Source organism: Cynocephalus volans, chromosome 4 (assembly GCF_027409185.1).
Source record: "Cynocephalus volans isolate mCynVol1 chromosome 4, mCynVol1.pri, whole genome shotgun sequence".
NCBI lineage: Eukaryota > Metazoa > Chordata > Mammalia > Dermoptera > Cynocephalidae > Cynocephalus > Cynocephalus volans.
In genome coordinates, this window is record NC_084463.1 from 98,825,271 (window position 1) to 98,845,344 (window position 20,074).

The window sequence follows — 20,074 nt, forward strand, 5'->3', positions numbered from 1 at the left end:
CAGAGAGTACAGAAGTACTTTAAAAAAGAAACAAAAAAGAGATGGGGCATATCAAAAAAACACAAGAGCCAACTTGAAAGATCTCTCAATGGCCAAATTCACAAGTTGGGTAAAAAAATAAAAAACATAGCACTGGATTATAACCCAAAGTATAATATACATATACATCTGTCCATACTAATAAATAAATGATTGAATAAATAAGTAAACAGTGGGAGAAGGAACAAATCTTCCTCACAAAAAACTCCAAATAATATATGTAGATTCTCCCCCCTCCAAGAGGTGGAGCTTAATTCCCTTCCTCTTGATTGTAGACTGGACTTTATAATTTGTTTTCAAAAATACAGTATGGAAAGGGAACTTTATAGTGGAGAAAATGAGAGATACTATCTTAACCAAACGATCAAGGTTAACATCAACAGTGATGGTGATTTTAAAAAAAGGAAAATCTGAGAAACTGTCATAGATCAGAAAAGACTAGGAAGATATGATGCTTAAATCTAATATGGTATCCTAGACTGAATACTGGAACAAAAAAAGGGCATTAGAACCCAGCCTAATCATGACAAAATCATCAGACAAATTCTGATTGAGGAATATTCTATAAAATACCTGACCTGTAATCCTCAAAACCCTCTCTCTGTCAAAGTCACTGAAATTAAGGAAAGTCAGAAATTTTCACAACCTAGAAGAGCCTAAACGTAGTATGGTTTCTTGGATGGGATTCTGGAACACAAAAGCAATATTAGGTAAAAGCCAAGGAAATCTGAATAAAGCATGGACTTTGGTTAATGATAATTTATCAATACAGGTTCATTAATTGTAATAAATGTACCATATTAAAGTAAGATGTTAATAATAAGAGAAATTGGGTGTGGAGTATACAAGATAAGTCCCTGTACTATATTTGTAACAATTCTGCAAATCTAAAACCATTCTAAAATAAAAAGTTTCTGTGGCTGGCTGGTTAGCTCAGTTCGTTAGAGTGCAGCCTTAAAACACTAAGGTCATCAGTCTGGATCCCAGTACAGCCCAGCCACAAAAAACAAAAAGTTAAATAAATAAAAACTTTATGTATTTTTAAAAAGGACATTAATGAAAACAATAATAAAACCTGAATAAAGTCCATAGTTAATATTAACATATCAACTTTAATTTCTTGGTTTTGACCATGTACCATGGTTATATAAGATGTTAATATTTAGAAAACTGAATGAAACTGGATGAAAGGCATATGGAAACTCTATGAATCTTTGCAAGTTTTCTGTTAACCTAAAATAGTTTAGCTTTTTAATGGGCAAAAGTATTTGAACTGACACTTCTTAAAAGATACACAAGTGACCAATAGGACTTGAAAAATGCTCATGACAGAAACACAATTTAGAACCAAAATGAAAAACTCTACATTATTGTTAGAATGGTTAAAATTAAAAAGACAGACCTCTTAATGAAATGAACAAATTCTCGAAAGACATAAACTACCAAAGTTCCCTCAAGAAGAGGATAACTTGAATAACCCTTTAATTATTAAGAAAATTGAATTTCTAGTTTAAAACCTTCCCACAAAGAAAACTCCAGGCCCAGGTGGCTACAATGGTAAATTCTACCAAATATTTAGGAAATAATTCCAGTTCTACACATATTGTTCTAGAAAATAGAAAAGGAGAAAACATTTCCCCCAACAGTGTGTTGAGGCCAACATTATCCTGACAACAAACCAAACTAACAGAGCACAAGAAAACAAAACTATAGACCAATATTCTTCATGAATATATATGCAAAAATCCTTTAAAAGTTTTTAACAAATTGAATCCAGTTGCTGTTGACTGAACTGTGTACCCCAAGTTTTATCTATTAGAGGTTTGATTCCCACTATGACTGTTAAGAGGATAGGAAATCCTATTATGATAACTGAAAGGTGGGACCTTGAAGAGGTGATTAAGTTTATGGTTTAATGGTGACCATGAGCATAGTTCGGAGGGCTTTAAAAGGACAGTGCAGGAGGAACTCACTCTCTTTCTACTTTGCCATTTTCTACCATGTGAGACCCCTGCATTGCTGTAAAGTCACCACCAAAGAAGACCCTCACCAGATGTGTTCCCTGGACTTTGGATTTCCCAGCCTCCAAAACTGTAGGCAATAAATATCATTTTCTTACAAATTTCCCAGTTCCAGGCATTTTATTATAAGCAACAGAAACAGACTAATACAACAGTAATATGCATAAAAAGAATAATTCATCATGACCAAGAGGGTTTCCCCCAAGAATACAAAGTTGGGTTAACATTCAAAAATCAACTAAGGGGGCTGGTTGGTTAGCTCAGTTGGTTAGAATGCAGCCTTGTAAACACCAAGTTCACAGGTTCAAATCCCCATACTTGCCAGCCACCAAAAAAAACCAAAGAAACAAAACAAAAACAAAAAAAAATCAGCCAAGGTATTTCACCATAATACTAGAAGAAATAAGAAAAAGCATACAATTATCTCAACAGATACAGGAAAGGCATTTTATAAGTAAAAATTTAAGATGACAACAGCAGAAATTTCATAAGAAACATGATTAAATGCCAAAAGGCGGGGGGGGGGGGGGGGTTGATGTAATGTGAGACAATGCCAAATCTTTGTAAGGCATCAAGTACTGTAGTGGTTTGAAGAGTGTCCCACCAAAACTCACTGAAGTTTGAACTGTGTCCCCCAAGTTTTACTTAGTAGAAACTTAACACACACTGTGATTGTTAAGAGGGTGGGAAATCCTATCATGGTGAAAGGTGGAGCCTTGAAGAGGTGATTGGATAGTAGGACTGTGCAGTAGTGAATGGATTAAAAAATGGTGGTCAGGGGCATGGTTCTGAGGGCTTTAAAAGAAGAGGAGAGTCTGTCTGTCTGTCTCTCTCTCTCTGTTTCCACTGTCTTGCAATGAGAGACGCCTGGGTCACTGTCACCACCAACAGATGTGTTCCTTGGACTTTGGACTTCCCATCCTCAGAAACTGTAAGCAATAAATTTTGTTTTCTTTCTAAATTACCCAGTTCCGGGTATTTTGTTATAAGAAACAGAAATGGACAAATACAAGTATAGACCCAATTTTTTATAAAAGAGTTAATTACATGTGGTCTTAGAAGATAATCTCATTTCTTTCAACATCAAATATGCCTCCTCACTGTATTTTTACTTAGGCTAAGATTTAATTCTCATACATTGAAAGCATTTAGGTTAGAATATAATTAATGGCCTTGTGTAGAGGATTCATAATGCAAATGTACTTCAGAGGGCCTGGTTTTCCAAAGCCTTGCAGTTTCAAATACTGACCTTGCAAAGGACAGGAAATTTTCCCCAGGCTATTGAGTCTCTGTTGCAAGATAAGAATCATAACACAGCAAGGCTGCTGGTTCAAAGACAGAAGGGTTACTAATTGATATGTAAAGTTACTAAAAAGCTGCTGGAGGGAGAAGGAATGTTTGCTAAATCAAGCCTTTGTTAGTGGATCACTTAACTGTCTAATAGAATGTCATCTGACTTGTTTTTACTGAATGGTACCAGCTTCTATTGTAAAAACTTGTTAAACTGTACTTAGCAAAACTCCACCTATGTGTCTCTTCCTGTAACTTCTTGGTCTGGAGAATAAATGCAGGAAGAGAACACCAATTCATGGTTAATTTCCCAAATGGAAGGATGCCTTACACTTGAGGGTCCTGGGATATTAACCCCTTTCTGGGGCTTCTCACTGCTCAAAAGAGATGGGCTTTGAGTAATCTTTGGTGGCTCTGTCACCCAGGGGAAAAGGGGTGACAAATCCATGGGAGGCAAAGCAACAGCCTTGGACCAATTTGTTAAGGGAATGACAAAAAAAGATAAAAGTAAAGGTTTCTTATATGCTACATACAGGAAAACCTTAAAGTGACTAATTAATATGTAGATGGCATTATCCCCTGAAAGGAGACAAGTAAACCAAACTCCCTGTCTGTATCTGTCAAATGATTATGGGAAAGTTGCTTCCCTTCTTCAAGTCTCTTTTTCCTGTCTTTTTATAAGAGGACATAATGCCAGATTCATTCTGTAATTCAACAAATAATTATTTAGTGACTACTATGTGTCAAACACCTTTCTACACACCGGGGATAAAGCAATGAAAAAAAAAAAAAAAAAAAGACAGAAATCCCTCCCCCTCATAGAATTTAGAGACAGAAAAATATGTAAAATACTTATCACGGTAAATGGTATAAATACTGCGGAAAAAAATAAAGCAGGAAAGGGGACAGAATGTACTGATGGGGCTGTGATTTTAAATGGGTTATTAGGTAAATACATGATTTCTAGGTTCCCTTTCAGTTAAAAAATCCAATGATTTTCTTCTTTTTTGACTAGGAAGCATAAAAATATACAATGAACCTCCGAACCAGACCTCTTTAAACTCATACATTCTATCACCTTGATCTGTGTGTCACCACTTATATTTTAGAAAAACAAGATTAAACATACATTTTTTCATACTGAGACAAAGCATATGCTGTCATTTAATGAAACAAGTAATTTCCCAGTCTTGCCTTGGGAGAGGAAAATAAGAAAAATAAAACCTAGCAATTTCTCCCCAGTCAAAAGTTCTAAAAATGTAGCATTTTTGTAAACTACAGAAAGGATTAAAATTAGTTATTTTTTCTCCCCTTCCATTATATTTATGATCTGGAATTTGGTCCTTTATTGGGCCTAAGTTATAACAAAAGATGGTTTAACAGCATCTCTGAAATGGAGAATTTTTCATAGACAAGGAAAGTCATACGAATGATAAGAATTACTACTACAGTTATTGTAACTACCATATTTTGCATGTTTACTATGTGCCACATACAGCAGTAGCTACATATTAGGTTGAACTATGAAATTGCCAGCATACAAAATATGGAAAAAAATAACTAATTTTAATCCTTTCTGTAGCTTACAAAAATGCTACATTTTTGAAACTTTTGACTGGGAGAAATTGCTAGGTTTTATTTTTCTTATTTTCCTCTCTCAAGGCAAGACTGGGAAATTACTTGTTTCATTAAATAACAGCATATGCTTTGTCAAATTCAATGACAGAGAAATCTGTGTAGGTTAATTGCATTGCTGCTTTACTACAGTTCTTCTATTACATTATTATCTCGAGCAAATCTTCAAGGTAACATGGAGATTTTGTCTGGGGTAGTAAAGGCCCTTTGTCAAGCTGATAGTGGTACAAATGACAACTGGAAAGTGCTGCCTATCTGAGATAATGAGTTCATGCAAACAAATATTTAATTTTATCTAGGACTTAATTTGATGAATTAAATTTTAAATATCTTAATCCATACCACAAATTTCCTCAAAAGCTATTTATAACCATGTGGCTTCATTTTAAGAAAAGCCACTATTCTGTTTACAAATACAGAATCTGCATTTCAAAATTGACATTTTTTTTCTCCACTAGGGAAGAGTATAAAGCAACCCAAAATTATAATATCTTGGGTTGGGATTTCTATTTATTTGGAAATGCCTCACTAAAGAATATTTCCCAAAAGAGAACACTGTCCACAAACCAGCCTATTACGCTAAATCCAAATAATTTTTAAATTCATTTTTAAAAAGTAGATTAGTCCCTATAGTTTATTTTTTCTACTGGCAGCTATTTTTCATTCACTATACAGTTCAGGTTTACAGTTCGCAATTATGTCATTAATATAATAGTCTGTTAATGATCTTGTAAGTAATTTTACATAATTTAAAGTTTCTTCTAGCAGAATAAAGCAAGCACTTTGTACGTTGCATTATTAGCAGATGGAAAAGTTTGTTTCCAACATTTAAATGCCAACAAAAGTCTCAGTAAAATATTAAGAAAAATAATAATAATAACTACTACCTAAAGTTTTCTGGACAAAAAAATTAATCCAAGAATGATAATTCCCTTTAGAAAACAAGGAGTTTCAAAAATAAATATACAAAAACCTACCAGGTCATTGCTTGTAGATGTGAGTCTTAGTTTTTCTTCAATTTCCTTTCCAATTTTCTGAACAGTTACCTGAGTCTGTTTAATTGCACACTGGGCTCTATGAAGCCTAGAAATACAAATTGTAGAAAAATTTAAGTGAATTAATTATATTAACTTTCAACACAAAGCCAAAGATATAAATGACAAACCTTCCATGATAAATGGAATTGATAATGAACTCAAACTGATTCTCAATTCTCTAGCATTTTTACAATGAAATAACAGGGACTACAATAAATCCTAAAATGATAAAGCTCTAAAACACCATTTCTATAACTGCCTGACTGCCTCTGATATATTGAGAGCTAGGATGAAGAATTCACAGACGTCTGAAAGAGCTCTTAGCTAAAAATTAATATATAAATTCACACACACACACACACACACACACACACACACACACACAAACCGGCGGGGGGGGGGGGAAGAAGATATAACAACCACAATTATTTGAAGTTGATACGACAAGCAAACAGAAAGGACATTTTTGGGGGGGAGGGGGGAGGGAGAAGGGAGGGAGGTTTTGGTGATGGGGAGCAATAATCAGCCACAATGTATATCGACAAAATAAAATTTAAAAAATAAATAAATAAAAAATAAAAAAAAAAAAAGAAAATAATCTGGTCAAGTCCTATCATTTCACAGATGGGGAAGTTGAGACCCACAAAAATTAAGTGGATTGCTAAAGTCACCAAGAGAGTATAACTGCTATCAAAGCTGACTATTACTTACGGGGATTGATAAAGAAAAAAAGAATTCACAATAATCCCAATTAAGAAGGATGAATCAAAGTAGCCAACACTCTGAAACATACGAATAAACAAAATTATACAAAAGACAAAGTAACAAGAGGATGTAAATATTGGACCAACATTTAAACAGCAACTACATTCTCGGTGAGTACTCGTCAAGGTATAGTGAAAAAATTAAGAGCTATTTTTCTTTTTGACATTAATTATGGTTTTGTGGGTGTTTTGCTTTTTGGTCTCTTTGTCTTTAAATATAGCTCATAAATTTCTTACATATTTCCATACCAAAAAGTGGTCAGACTGTCTTTATTTGTAGATGACATGATTGTCATGTGAAAATCATTAGGAATGTACATAAGAACTATTAGAATTAATAAGCAAATTTGGCAAGGTCATAGGATTCAAGGATAACGTACAATAAAATCAATTATATTTCTACATATTAGCCACAAACAATTGAAATACAAAACTTAAAAAACAATAACTTTACAATAGCATTAAAAAACATAGAATATAGCTTCCAGTCAAAATGGCAGAATAGATGGTCCCCAGTGTCACTCTCTCCCACAAATCAACCAATTTAAAACTATTAAAAGCAATGACAGCCAAGCTGGGCCGCTAGAGCTCGGGGGAAGATAAGCAGAGACCTACGGAGTGCATGAAGGCAGGAGAAGCCACAATGAGAGAAAGAAAGGATGGCTCCAACCACTTCGAATCCCAGCTGCTTCAAGGCTGGAGCTGGTGAGCACACGGAGCTAAGGCAGGCAAAAGCTGCAGCTGTGCCATTCCTATGAAGTTGCTTGGAGGCAGCAGGGGAAAAGAGGGTCTTCGTGGCCCTCAGGCCAGCAAGACCACTAATGGGGTTCCCACGGACCCACATAGGAGAGAAGAGCCAAAACAACTGAAAAAAGGAGCCTCTCAGAGGCCCGTGAGTCACTGCAAAGGACTAGCACTCGACCCATCCCATGGGAAGTGTTTGGAGTGTGGGTAGTGGGGGAGACGGGCCCAGCAGGGGCACAGCATGGACAGCTGATCTGCCCTCCACAGGCCCACTCTGTGTAGATTGATCAGGAATACAAAACTGAAGGGGGAGCAGTTTGCTGAAAAGACTCAGGTCTAGACCAGAGTTTCCACACAACTCATGTGTACTGAACCTCAGAAGACCCAGAAGTACCTATAAAGTCAATCATTAAAACCTGAGCTGCACAACAAGCCTTTCCCAGGGAATCAGCAGCAAAACAGCAATTTAGCTCAACCACAGAGCTCAAGTCCTGGTCCCCACAGGAAGTTCCCCCCTTTTAGAACTAAGAAAAGGACAACAAATTAGTTCCAGCACAGAGTTTAAGTGGTGGGAACAGCAAATAATCCAACACAGAACTGAAAGAAAAAACAAAGTACCCACAACCAGAGACAAAGTTTGATATTAACTAGTAAAGGCCTCATATCACCAAAGAACACCAATAAAACCTAGAAGGACCAGAAGCCCCCTCGGCTCCCAAGCCAGGGAGGGAGGAGGGCCAGGGGCCTCAGCCATGCCCCCCGATACCCACAACCAGCCCAGAGACAACCACCAAACTGCTACAGGAAGTACCAGGCTCCCGAGCCAAGGCAGTGGGGGACCAAGAGCCTCAACCATGCCCCCCTGACACCCACAACCAGCCCAACAATGACCACTAAACCACTGATAGAAGCCCCTCGTCTCCCAAGCTGGTTAGTGAGGGGCTGAGGGCTTCAGCCACACCCCCCTGACATCTGCACCCAGCCCAGCAATGACCAAGCCACCACTATAAGCACCCTGGTCTCCTCTGCAAGAATGACGGGGGTGCCACAGGCCCTCAACCACACCCCTCACTATTTCCTTCCCCCTTCTCCTGTCTACCTCCCACCCAACTGCTCTGCAACATCTTAGAATGTAAAAAAAAGTAACATTAATAAATAAACTTGAAAAAATAAAATAAAGCAAAAACATAGAATACTTAGGAATAAAATGAACAAAAGATGTGCAAGATCTGGCCCTGAAATTACAAAACACTGCTAAGATAAAGTAAAAAAGAGCTAAATAAATGGAAAAATACATTACATACATGGACTGGAAGATTCAATATTGTCAGTTTTTCCCAAATGGTTCAGTAGTTTCACAATCTCAATCAAAATCCCAACAGTCTTTGTTTTTTGTAGCAGTTAAGAAGCTGATACTGTAATTTATATAGAAAAGCAAAGAATCTAGAAGTGACAAACCAATCTCGAAATTTGCCAGATTTCAAGGTTTTCTATTTAGTTATATAATCAAGACAATATGGTACTGGCACAAAGATCAAAAAATAGATCAATGGTACAGAATAAAGAATACAGAAATAGATCTACACAACTTATTTTTGACAAAGAAATGAAGGCACATTAGCTGAGAAAAAAGTTTAAACTAAGGTGCTAGAACACTGAATAAACATAGAAAAAAAAATGAATCTCATTCCTACCTCACAGCACACACACACAAATTTAATTTAAAAGGATCATAGTAAATTCAAAAGCTAAAATCATAAAACTTCTAGTAGAAAACACAGAAGAATCTCTTGCAACCTTGGCATAGACAAAGATATATGAAAAGACACAAAAAAATAATCATAAAATTAAAAATGGATAAATTAGACTTTACCAAAATTAGAAATGTCTGTTCATCTAAAGATGACACGAAGAAAATGAAAAAGCAGTCCACAGACTCGGAGAGAATATTTACAAAACATCTCTCTGACAAAGGACTGTGTTTGGAGTATATAAAGAATTCTTACAAATCAGTGAGAAAAAAAAAAAAAGACAATCCAATTAAAAATGGACAAAAGAGTGAAATAAACACTTCACAAAAAAGATATAAGAATGACCAATAAACACAGAGGTGCTAAACATCTTAGTCACCAGGAAAATACAAATTAAATCATTAAGAGATACCATTTTATATCTGTTACAATAGCTAAAATTAAAATGACAACTCCAAATGCTGACAAGAACTTGAATAAATTGCTGGTAAAAGTGTAAAATACCATTTTGAAAAGTTGTTTCTTATAAAGCTAAAAATACATCTAACCTATGGCTTATCAGTTTTATTCATAGGTATTTACCTAAGAAAAATAAAAACAAATACACACAAGAAGATTGGTATAAGAATATTCATAGAAAACAACCCAATCGACCACTAAACAGGAGAATTAATAAACAAATTGAGATATCCTCATACAATAAAAATATATTCAACAGTAAAAAGGAATATACCACTAATACACATAACAATATGGATGGATCTCAAAAACATAATGGTGAGTGAAAAAAGCCAGAAACAAAAAAAGTACATGCTGTGTAATTTCCCTTTATACAAATTCAAGAACAGATAAAGCAATCTATGGTGACAAATCAAGAGTGGCTATTTGCCTATGTGGGGTGGAGATTGACTGATAGGGGGCAGGGGAAACAAAGAAACAATGTGAGGTGATGGAAATGTTCCCTGTCTTGACTGGGGTGAGGAGTACACCCAAACACACAGAATTTACACTTCAGACCTGCACATTTCACTGTGTGTAAATTTTACCCTTGGGGTTTTTTGGTTTTTGTTTGTTCATTTGTTTTTAATTTAATTTAACTTTATCAATATACAATGTGGTTGGTTTTTGTGTCCCTTTACCAAATCCTCCCTCCCCACTCCCACCCATCAACATCATATCTGTTCGCTCATCTTAACAATTTCAAGGAACTGTGATTGTTGTGTCTTCTTCCTGTCCCCATCCCCAGTTTGTGTATTTATTTATTTATTTATTTATTTATTTTTAGCTCCCACAAATAAGTGAGAACATGTGGTATTTCTCTTTCTGTACCTGACCTAACCTGAAAACCATCATATATATGGGAGGTTCATTTTATTAAGGATTTGAGGGCATGAATACCTCTGCCAACATTGTTATTATGACCCTACACACTAAAAATATTCATGGCATATTCTGCACTCTGGAAAACTGCCTGTTAGTTATTGAGGATTTTTTAGTTCATGTAAAAGGGACCAACTCTTGGCTCATGAGATGAGTAATTCAACAATTTCCTCAGGGCTTCTAAGGAATCCAGTAGAGGAAGGAGGTTATACTCCATCCTAGTGCCTCTTGCTCTGGCTATGAATGTGTGTTTAATCTACATTGATTGTGATACTCTCTTACAAAGGCAATTCTAAAGAAATTTATAACTCTGAAGAAGGCCCTTTGTGATGTGCTCCCTGCCTAAATTTCCAGCCTTATTTCCTGATATTCTTTACCTTGCACCCTCAACCACAGCAATACTGAATGCTGGCAATTCTCTAAGCATATCATGCCAGTTCTTATAGCACACAGATATTCAATGCTATACTCAACTTACAACATGTAAAATCAGTCTGTTTCAATTAAAAACAAAACTATGCCATTTCTTGCTTCTGTACCTTCATAAGAACTGTTCCATAGCCCTACAAGTTCTACCCATCCCTTAACAGGTAATTAGACTCCTAATCCATTAAGAAGAAGCTCAAGCATAACCTCTTCTTCAAAGGCCTTCCCCCATCATTCCAGACAGGTAGTCTCACTCCTTCCTCTGGAAATCTGCTGCACTGTGTACATGACACCACAACAAATACTACAGAACAACATTTTTATAGCAACTGTTTATTTCCTTGTCTATTTCCCACTAAATCTTTCTGAGAAAGAAAAATCTCATCCTCTCAGATATATTCCAAATGCTTGGTACAGAATGTGGCACAAAGGAATCACTTAAAATATATTTGCTGACTGAATGTCTAATGTCTGAATATAAAAGCACAGTCCTAAGATTTGATATTTTTTATTGATATCAGTGAGAGATTAACTGAAATATCAACACGATAGTTTTCTATATTTATAACTGCAAAATATTATGTCAAAACAAAAGTCACATAAATTTAAGACCACTCATTCAGGTAGGAAAACATACAACTTTTTACCAATAATTTTATCAGAATTCTAAAAATAATATGCATTATCAACCCAAAGGAGAATGCATATTATTGGAGAAATAACAAAGGAGAAATCAACAAAACAGCCTGTTACTTTAAGAGGGAAAAAGTGCTGCCTAAAACATATTGGTACTATGCAAACAACCTTGTCAAATGGTAAAGACTTTAAAAATAAAAATGATTCATGACCATAATTAATGTATGACTTCAGCTATTTGGCTCTCACTGCTCCAGACGCTTTCTGATCTTACCTTAGGGGCTTAAAACACACAGAGTCACATTTCCTCCAATCTTCTGCGTTATCCAAATAGACTTTCAGAGCCCTGCTACATCAAGACAGAGCTAATAATGTCCCCGTTTCAAATCCAACAGGAGAATAAAAGTGTGAAGTGTTTAGGCTTTTAAAAATGATGGGGGACATCCTGATTCCCCTGGGGATAAAAAGGTAAAAGACTGACAAGAAAAGAAAACAACTGCTTTACCTCTAAACTAGCTGGCCAGTTTCAGAAAAACATTTCTGATTTTGCAAACTATAAAAAGAATCTATAAAGAAAGATAACATAATCATCTAGACATCTGGATGACTGGTCAATACCAACATTGGCTTCCCTATCTGAAATAAGACACATCATCAGTAGTGCTGGGGAGGAGAGATCAAGTAGCTATCGGATAGGTATTCTGGTGATAGCAAATAGGTGCATCCATATTTTTTAATATAATTTGAGATAACAATAAATTGAAACTGGGCTAAAAAAGTGATTTCAGGCTAGATATTGCTATAAATGTAAAGATACATTGAATAAAAGGTATAATGTCAATTTTTTATATTTTTTTCAAATAAATATCAGTAAAGATTAATTGAGACTATAACAATCACATATTAACAATAATCTCAATAAAGGAGAAGTTAGAAGACAATTTTTGTCTACTTAATACTGATCGTATATCTAAAATGCTGCATTCAAGTTTAAGACTGAAAATGACTAATTAGAACACATAGAAAGGTAGTACAGTACAGTCTCCTATGGCTTGCAGGGAGAGAGAAAAGGGGGGAAGAAAATACAGGAAAGACAGGAATCTGCTGAGACAAGTAGACACCTTATCATTAATGGCTTTGTATTCCAAATGAAGGAGATTAGATTTTTATTCTGAAGAAATTAGGAAACCACTAAAAATTTTTAACCTGGAAAAGATTTAATTACATTTGCACTTTGAAAGACCTTTCTTCTTGTAGTAATGGAATAGGATACAGAGAAAAAAGACTGCAAACAGGAGGGCTAGTATAAAGTTATTGCAACAGTCTAAGCAACAGATGACACTGTCCTAAATTAAAATAATGACAGGAATGATGGTGTAAATGTGAAAAGTGAGAGAGGGAAGAGATAAAAAAAAAAAAAAGATGCCTGAGAACAAATTTCCGACATCAAGATGAAAGAGAAGACATCACTACAGATCCTATAGATATTTAGAGGGAATTAAGAGAAAATTGTAAACAACTCTATGCCAATAAATTCAACTTAGATGAAATAGTCAAGTTGTTTAAAAACCAAGTTTCTAAACCAAAAAAAAGGGAAAATCTAAATAACATTCTCTGTTAAAGAAATTAAATTTGTAATTAAAAACCTTCTCATAGGGCTATCTGGTTAGCTCAGTTGGTTAGAGCATAGCCTTATAACCTCAAGGTCACAGGTTCGGATCCCTGTACCTGCCAGCTGCCCTGCCAAAGTAAAAAAAAAAAAAATTTTAAAAGCAAAATAAGAAAATAAAAACCTTCTCACATGGAAAATTCTAGACTCAAACAGCTTCACAGGTAAAATGCCAGCTATATCAAAAATCTTTCAGAGAAGAAGAGAAAACACTTTTCAATTTGTTTTCTGAGGCCAGCATAACCCTAATACCAAAACATAACAAGAGCACTACAAAAAAAAGAAAACTACAGAACAATAGCACACATGAACATAAATGCAAAAATCATTAACAGACTCTAACAATGTATGAAAAGGATAACACATCTTGATCAAGTGGGTGTACGTGAGCAGTGCAAGGTTCGTTACAACATCTGAAAATCAATCAATGGCAGAATGGAGGATAAAAATCATATGATTATCTTAAAAGATGGCCCCCAAAAAAGCACTTAAAAAATTCAATACTTGTTAATGATTAAAAATAAAACCCTCAACAAAGTAGGGAAAAGGGGGAACTTTCTCAATCTGATAAAAGATTGACACAAAAAATCTACAGCTAATATTATGCTTAAGATCAGGAACAAGGCAAAAACATCCACTTTCATCCTCTATTCAGGAGCTGGATAGTTCGCTCACTTGGTTAGAGCGTGGTGCTAATAACACCAAGGTCAAGGGCTCTGATCCCCATACCAGCCAGATACCAAAAACAAACAAAACAAAACAAAACAAAACACCAAACAACAGCCACCACTCTATCCAACAATAAATGTCCTTGAGGTCCCAACCATTACAATAAAGCAATAAAAAAAAAAAAAAAAAGTAAGCTGGCCTGTTAGCTCAGGTGGTTAGAGCATGGTGCTGATAACATCAAGATCCAGTACAGATTCCTATACTGGCCAGCAAAAAAAAAAGAAAAAAAAAAAGTCATACATACAGGAAAGGAAGAAGCAAAACAATGCCTGTTCACAGATGCTATGATTGTGTACATAGAAAAATCTAAAGAAATCTACAATCCAACTACTAGAACTGATAAATAAATTTAGCAAATTGCAAGATTCCAGATTAATATACAAATATCACTCGGTGCTTCCATATAATATCAACAAATAACTAGTAATAAATCTAATGAAAGATGTGAAAGACCTGTATACTGAAAACCATAAAACACTAAAGAACACCTAAATAAACGAAGACATATATCACATTTCATGGATTGGAAGACTCAATTGTTAAGAGATCAGGTTTCCCTAAATTCATCTATAGCCAAAGCAATCCCAATCAAAACCCAACAGCCTTTTTTTTTTGTAGAAATTTACAAGCTGATTCTAAAATTAATATGGAAATACAAATGACCTAGGGTAGCCAAGAAAATACCGAAGAGCAAAGTTTGGAGGGCTTATGCTATCAGATTTTATGATTTATATGAAAGCTACAGTAAGGCAGTATCAGTTACATGAGACTAAACAAATATTAATGAAATATAATTCAGATTTTAAAAATAGACATTATATAGATTCATAATCATTTTTTTATTTACAAACAACACTGAAATAACTGAATATCTACATAAGAAAAAAACGAACCTCTATCTCATCTTATACACAAAAATTAATTTGAGATGGATCAGAGTCCAAAATGTAAAAGCTAAAACTATCGCACTTCTAGAATAACATGCAGAAAAATACAGTCATGACCCTAGACTAGGCAAAAATTTATTAAATAGGACATCCATCAAAGGACATAAACTGGGAGAAAACATTTGTATACACAAGATGTGTATTTGTGTGTATGTGTACACATCTGACAAAGAACTTGTATACAGAATCCACAAAGAACTCCTACAAAGCAACGATAAAAATACAAACAACTCAATAAATAAGAATGGGCAAAATATTTGAACAAACACTTCACAAAAGAAGATATGAGAATGGCTGATAAGCACATGAAATGGTGCTCAATATCTTCAGTCATTATAGAATTAAAAATAAAAAATAAAAATAGTACAAGTCTATTACACAAAATACTACAAGTAAAAAATACTACAAGCCTATTATAATGGCTAGAATTTATGAAACTGACAATACCAAATGTTGGCCAGAAGTAGAGCAACTGGAACTTCCAAACATTGCTGGTAGGAATGTACAACTGTACAACTACTTTGGAAAACTGTGTGGCAATATCTAATAAGTTAAACATATACCTCTTATATGAGCTGGCAGCTTCATTTTTACGTATAACTGGAAAAAAAATGAAAGCCTGTGACCATAAAAGACTCTGTTCTCTCTCATTCTCACAGTCTTGTGTAAGGAGTTTCTATCAGCTCTATTAATAATAGCCAAAAAGTGGAAACAACCAAATGTCCATCAACAGGATAATGGGTAAGCAAATTGTAGTATATTCATAGAAGGAAATACCATTCAGCAATAAAAAGAAATAAGCTATCACTCTATAAAAAACATGGATAAATTTCAAAAAATGTATGTTAAGCAAAAGAGGCCAGAAGCCAAAAGAATGCAATGTATGACTTCATTTATAAGAAGTTCAAGAACAAGAAAAGCTAATAAGTGATGAGCCAGTAAGCAAAGTGTTTGACTCAGCCAGGGATGAGAGTGAAGGTGTCAGAACAACTGTCAAAGGTAAATAAAGGAACTTTCTGGATAATGAAAATATTGTATATTTGATTTGAATGATGACAATATGAATGTACACATTTATCAAAGCTCATCAAACTGTATACTTAAGTTCTCTACATTTTACTTTATGTAAATTATACTACAAAAGAAAAAGAAAAAAGAATGATCACTGGTTAATGGCTTAGGAAACCAGGAAAAATGATGATGACATCTTTCAAGATGGGGGACACAGGAGTTCTATTTTCAGTTTGAGGTACCTGTGCAACAGCCAAGAGTGTTGAATATAAGGATCTGGAGCTCAGGAGACAAATCTTGGCCAGAGATAAAAATGTGGCAACCATTAGCACACAGATGGTTATTAATGCTACGAAAGTGAATGAGTTCACCCAGGAAAACTATGAGAATTAGAGAGAATAGAGCCTAGAATAGAATCTGGAGGAACATTAACATTTAAGGTTTTAGAAAAGAAGAAATAAAAGCCTGCATAAAATTTTGAACCAAAATATCCAGAGAAGTCGGACAGCTCAGAAAGCTGGTATTATAGCAGTTAAAGAAACAATGTCTCAAGGAAGGAATGACCACTGTCGCAAAATCAAGTAAACTATGGCCTGGATGCTACCTACATATTTAGCAATAAGGACTTGATTAAAGCCATTTCAAGTCTGTTCACTTTTCTCCAAATCTACTGCCACCATATCTTTTACCTAGCCAATAGCCTCCTAACTATTTCTCAGTTTCAACGCTTGCTCTTCTCAATTCCATTCTTTACTTTGCATGAAAGTATTCCTATACTTTATTTGCTCAGTTACCAATTGTAGCCCAAACAGCCTCTGGAATACCTGCCTTATAATGCTATGTACATATATCCATAGTTTGATGTCACCTAAATCACTGTGTGCATTGTAACACATCAACTATCTTCCTATTGAAAGAAGGAAACAGGACACAAAGACTAAAGACTTTGCCTCAATCAGTAACACAGTCCAGTACTCCAAGTTTTTCTTCCATAAGCTAAAAGAGATTTTATTTAAGTTTTCAGTTACATTGCGATTACAGAGGCTTTGACACATCTAAGATTAAATTCCTTTAGAGATAACTAGAAATATCGCAATCTACAAACTTACAATTAAAAGATCAGTGTTGTCTAACGGTGCTATTCCTAACCCCTTTATCTTTCTTTATCTCTGATAGACACTAAATGTTTGAGATACTGGCTATGGTTTGAATGTGGTCCCCAAAATTTCATGTGTTAGACACTTAATCCCGAATGTAACTGTGTTGGGAGGTAGGGCCTAATAAAAGGTGACTGACTGAATGAATGAGTGAATGTCATTTTAACAAGAGTGGGCTGTTATAAAGTAAGTTTGGCTCCCTGTGCCTCTGTTTTGCAAGCTCACTTCTGCCCTCCATCTTCCACCATGGGATGAACCTCAACAGGTGTTGGTACCAGGCTCTTGGATTTCCCAGCCTCCAAAACCATGAGCCAATTAAATTTCTGTTCATTATAAATTACCCAGTCTCAAGTATTCTGTTATAGCAACAGAAAATGGACTACTCTAGGCCCTCTAAAAGCTAGTGTTTGATTGCTTATACAGTTCCTTTCACTATGTAATGGATCTAAAGTACTTCTAGCCATGTTGATTACATCTACTATTGATGATGATAAAAATTTTTCTGGTGACTAAAAGGGCTGTGATCTACATTTTTTTTCCACACTAAATACAATTTTCAACATTTTTTAAGGATTCTATTCAAATAAGTCTAGACTCCATGATAGTCATGAATCACCAGAACTGTTAACTGACAGCAATATCACATTATACTAGTGCCTACCTTTTCTCTCATTCTCCCCACCCATATTCAATCACTTAAACCTGTTGATTCTTCCTTCCCAATACTCTTATTTACATCATTTCTTTTTAATTATTCCCACTATAAGCACTCCAGTTCAGCATTAATAAAAGGTTTTCCTCTTTCCAATCTCTGCCCTCTTCAATCCACTTAAAATATTGCCATCAGAATACTCTTCCTAAAACACAGTTCAGTAGTGTCCTACAGAAAATCAAAACTCTAAAATGTGGCTCAGGAGTTCTTTCAAGTCTTAGTGTATCAATAATTAGGATGACTGCAGGCAAATTAGAGCTCTTTATACAAAAAACCAGGGCCAGATACTACAACTAAATGATTACAAATTCTAAAATTCTATGATTACATGTTATTTTTTGCTTGAAAACATTCCATGGCTATTTAAATACATATTAAAACTCCATAGTTTTAGCTGGCAATTCAAAATTCAATAAAATCTAGCTTAGGCATAATAATATTTATATTTATAAAACCTTAAGGCCTAATACTGTGTTTGGCACACAGAATATATTTATTTAATAAATCATTATTGAATGAATAAGCATTTATTTAGTGCTTGCTATGTGCCAGTCACTGGGCTAAAAACTTGAAGTGCATATTTCATTTTATCCTAACAACAATCAATAGATTTTGCACATCATAATTCCCATTCTACATGTGAAAAAACTGAAGCTATTAAGTGGCAGGATCAGGATTCAAACCCAGGTTTGTCTAACTCTAAAGCTCCTGGTCTTCACTGCAACCCTTATTTTTCACCCATAAACCCTTCACTCCCAAGTTAATCTTGCCAGTATCTCCCCAACAAACCTCAGTATCAATAAGACCTTATGTATTAAGTACATCTTTAGTTTCCAAAGTGCTCTTTTCTCAGACACATTCTCTAGGTTGAATCTTCCAAATACTTGGGTCCCAGTTCAGTGCTCCTCCTATCACACCAGGTTGCGCTTTTTCCTTCCATTATTTTACTATGCTACTTCACAATATACTTCATATTTGTATCTCAACTATATCTTCCCCTGCTTTCTATCCTACTATGTCTGTGATAGGCAAAATTCTAAGATCCTCCCACCTCAGCCAACATTCTCATCCTCTGGTGTACACACCAGGTATAATCCCCTCCCCTTAGGTATTAGCAAGACTAGTGAACATGATAGGATATTATTCCTGGATTATGCTACTTTACAAGGTGAAGGGATCTGGGGGATATAATAGTGGGACATAATTAATGTACCAAATCAGATGACTTTGAGTTATTCAAAACAGAGTTTAGCTGGGTGCTAAGGACTAAATTGTGTCCCCCCAAAATTCATATGTTGAATCCCTAACCCTCAAAATAACTGTATTTGGAGATAGGCTTTAAGGAGGTAATTAAGATTATATGAGGCCATAAGAGTGGGGTCCTATTCCTATAGGACTGGTGGCCTTATAAGAAAAGGGAGAGAGAGAGAGAGAGATCTCTCTCCACATATATGCACCAAGGAAAGGCTGTGAGACACAGTGAGAAGGTGGCCACCTGCAAACCAGGAAGAGAGCCCTCACCAGAAACTGAACCATCTGGTACCTGATCTCAGATTTTTATCTTCAGATCTGTAAGAAAATAAATTTCTGTTGTTAAAGCCACCAAGTCTATGGTATTTTGTTATGGCAGCCCAAGCTCATATACTGGGTAGGTCTGATCTAATCAGGTGAGCACTTAAAAGGGACTGGCCCTGCCTGAAAAAAGAGATTTGAAGCATGAGAGGGCCTACGGAAGGGGCCATGTGGCAAGAAACTGCAGGCAGCCTCTAAGGAGCTAACAGCAGCCCCCAGAGGACAACAGAGCTGTAGTCCTATACAAGAGTTCACAAGGAAGTGAACTCTGCCAACAACCACATGAGCTTGAATAAGGACACTGAGTTCCAGATAGGAATACAACAGCTGACACCATGATTTCAGACATGGGAGACCATGATCAGAAAACCCAAGTTAGCTGTACCCAAATTTCTGACCTAAAGAAACCACCAGGTAATAAATGGGTACTGTTTTAAGCCACTAAATTTATGATAATTTATTATGAAGCAATAGAAAACTAATATATTCTTTCAATCCAAATCTTTACTACCTTTCTTTCAAAGCCAGCTCAAATATCATCTCTTTATGATTCC

The 20,074-nt window shown here is 35.3% G+C and overlaps 1 protein-coding gene across 2 annotated transcripts in view; it reads right to left on the reverse strand.

Annotated features, from left to right (window-relative positions):
• The window catches only part of UVRAG (UV radiation resistance associated), a 303,565-nt gene that overhangs the window by 163,513 nt on the left and 119,978 nt on the right, over window positions 1-20,074 (reverse strand). For both annotated transcript variants that reach the window (XM_063093326.1, XM_063093327.1), the window contains exon 7: window positions 5,963-6,068. In XM_063093326.1, coding sequence (XP_062949396.1) covers window positions 5,963-6,068 — 106 coding nt within the window. The remainder of the gene's footprint in view (window positions 1-5,962; window positions 6,069-20,074) is intronic.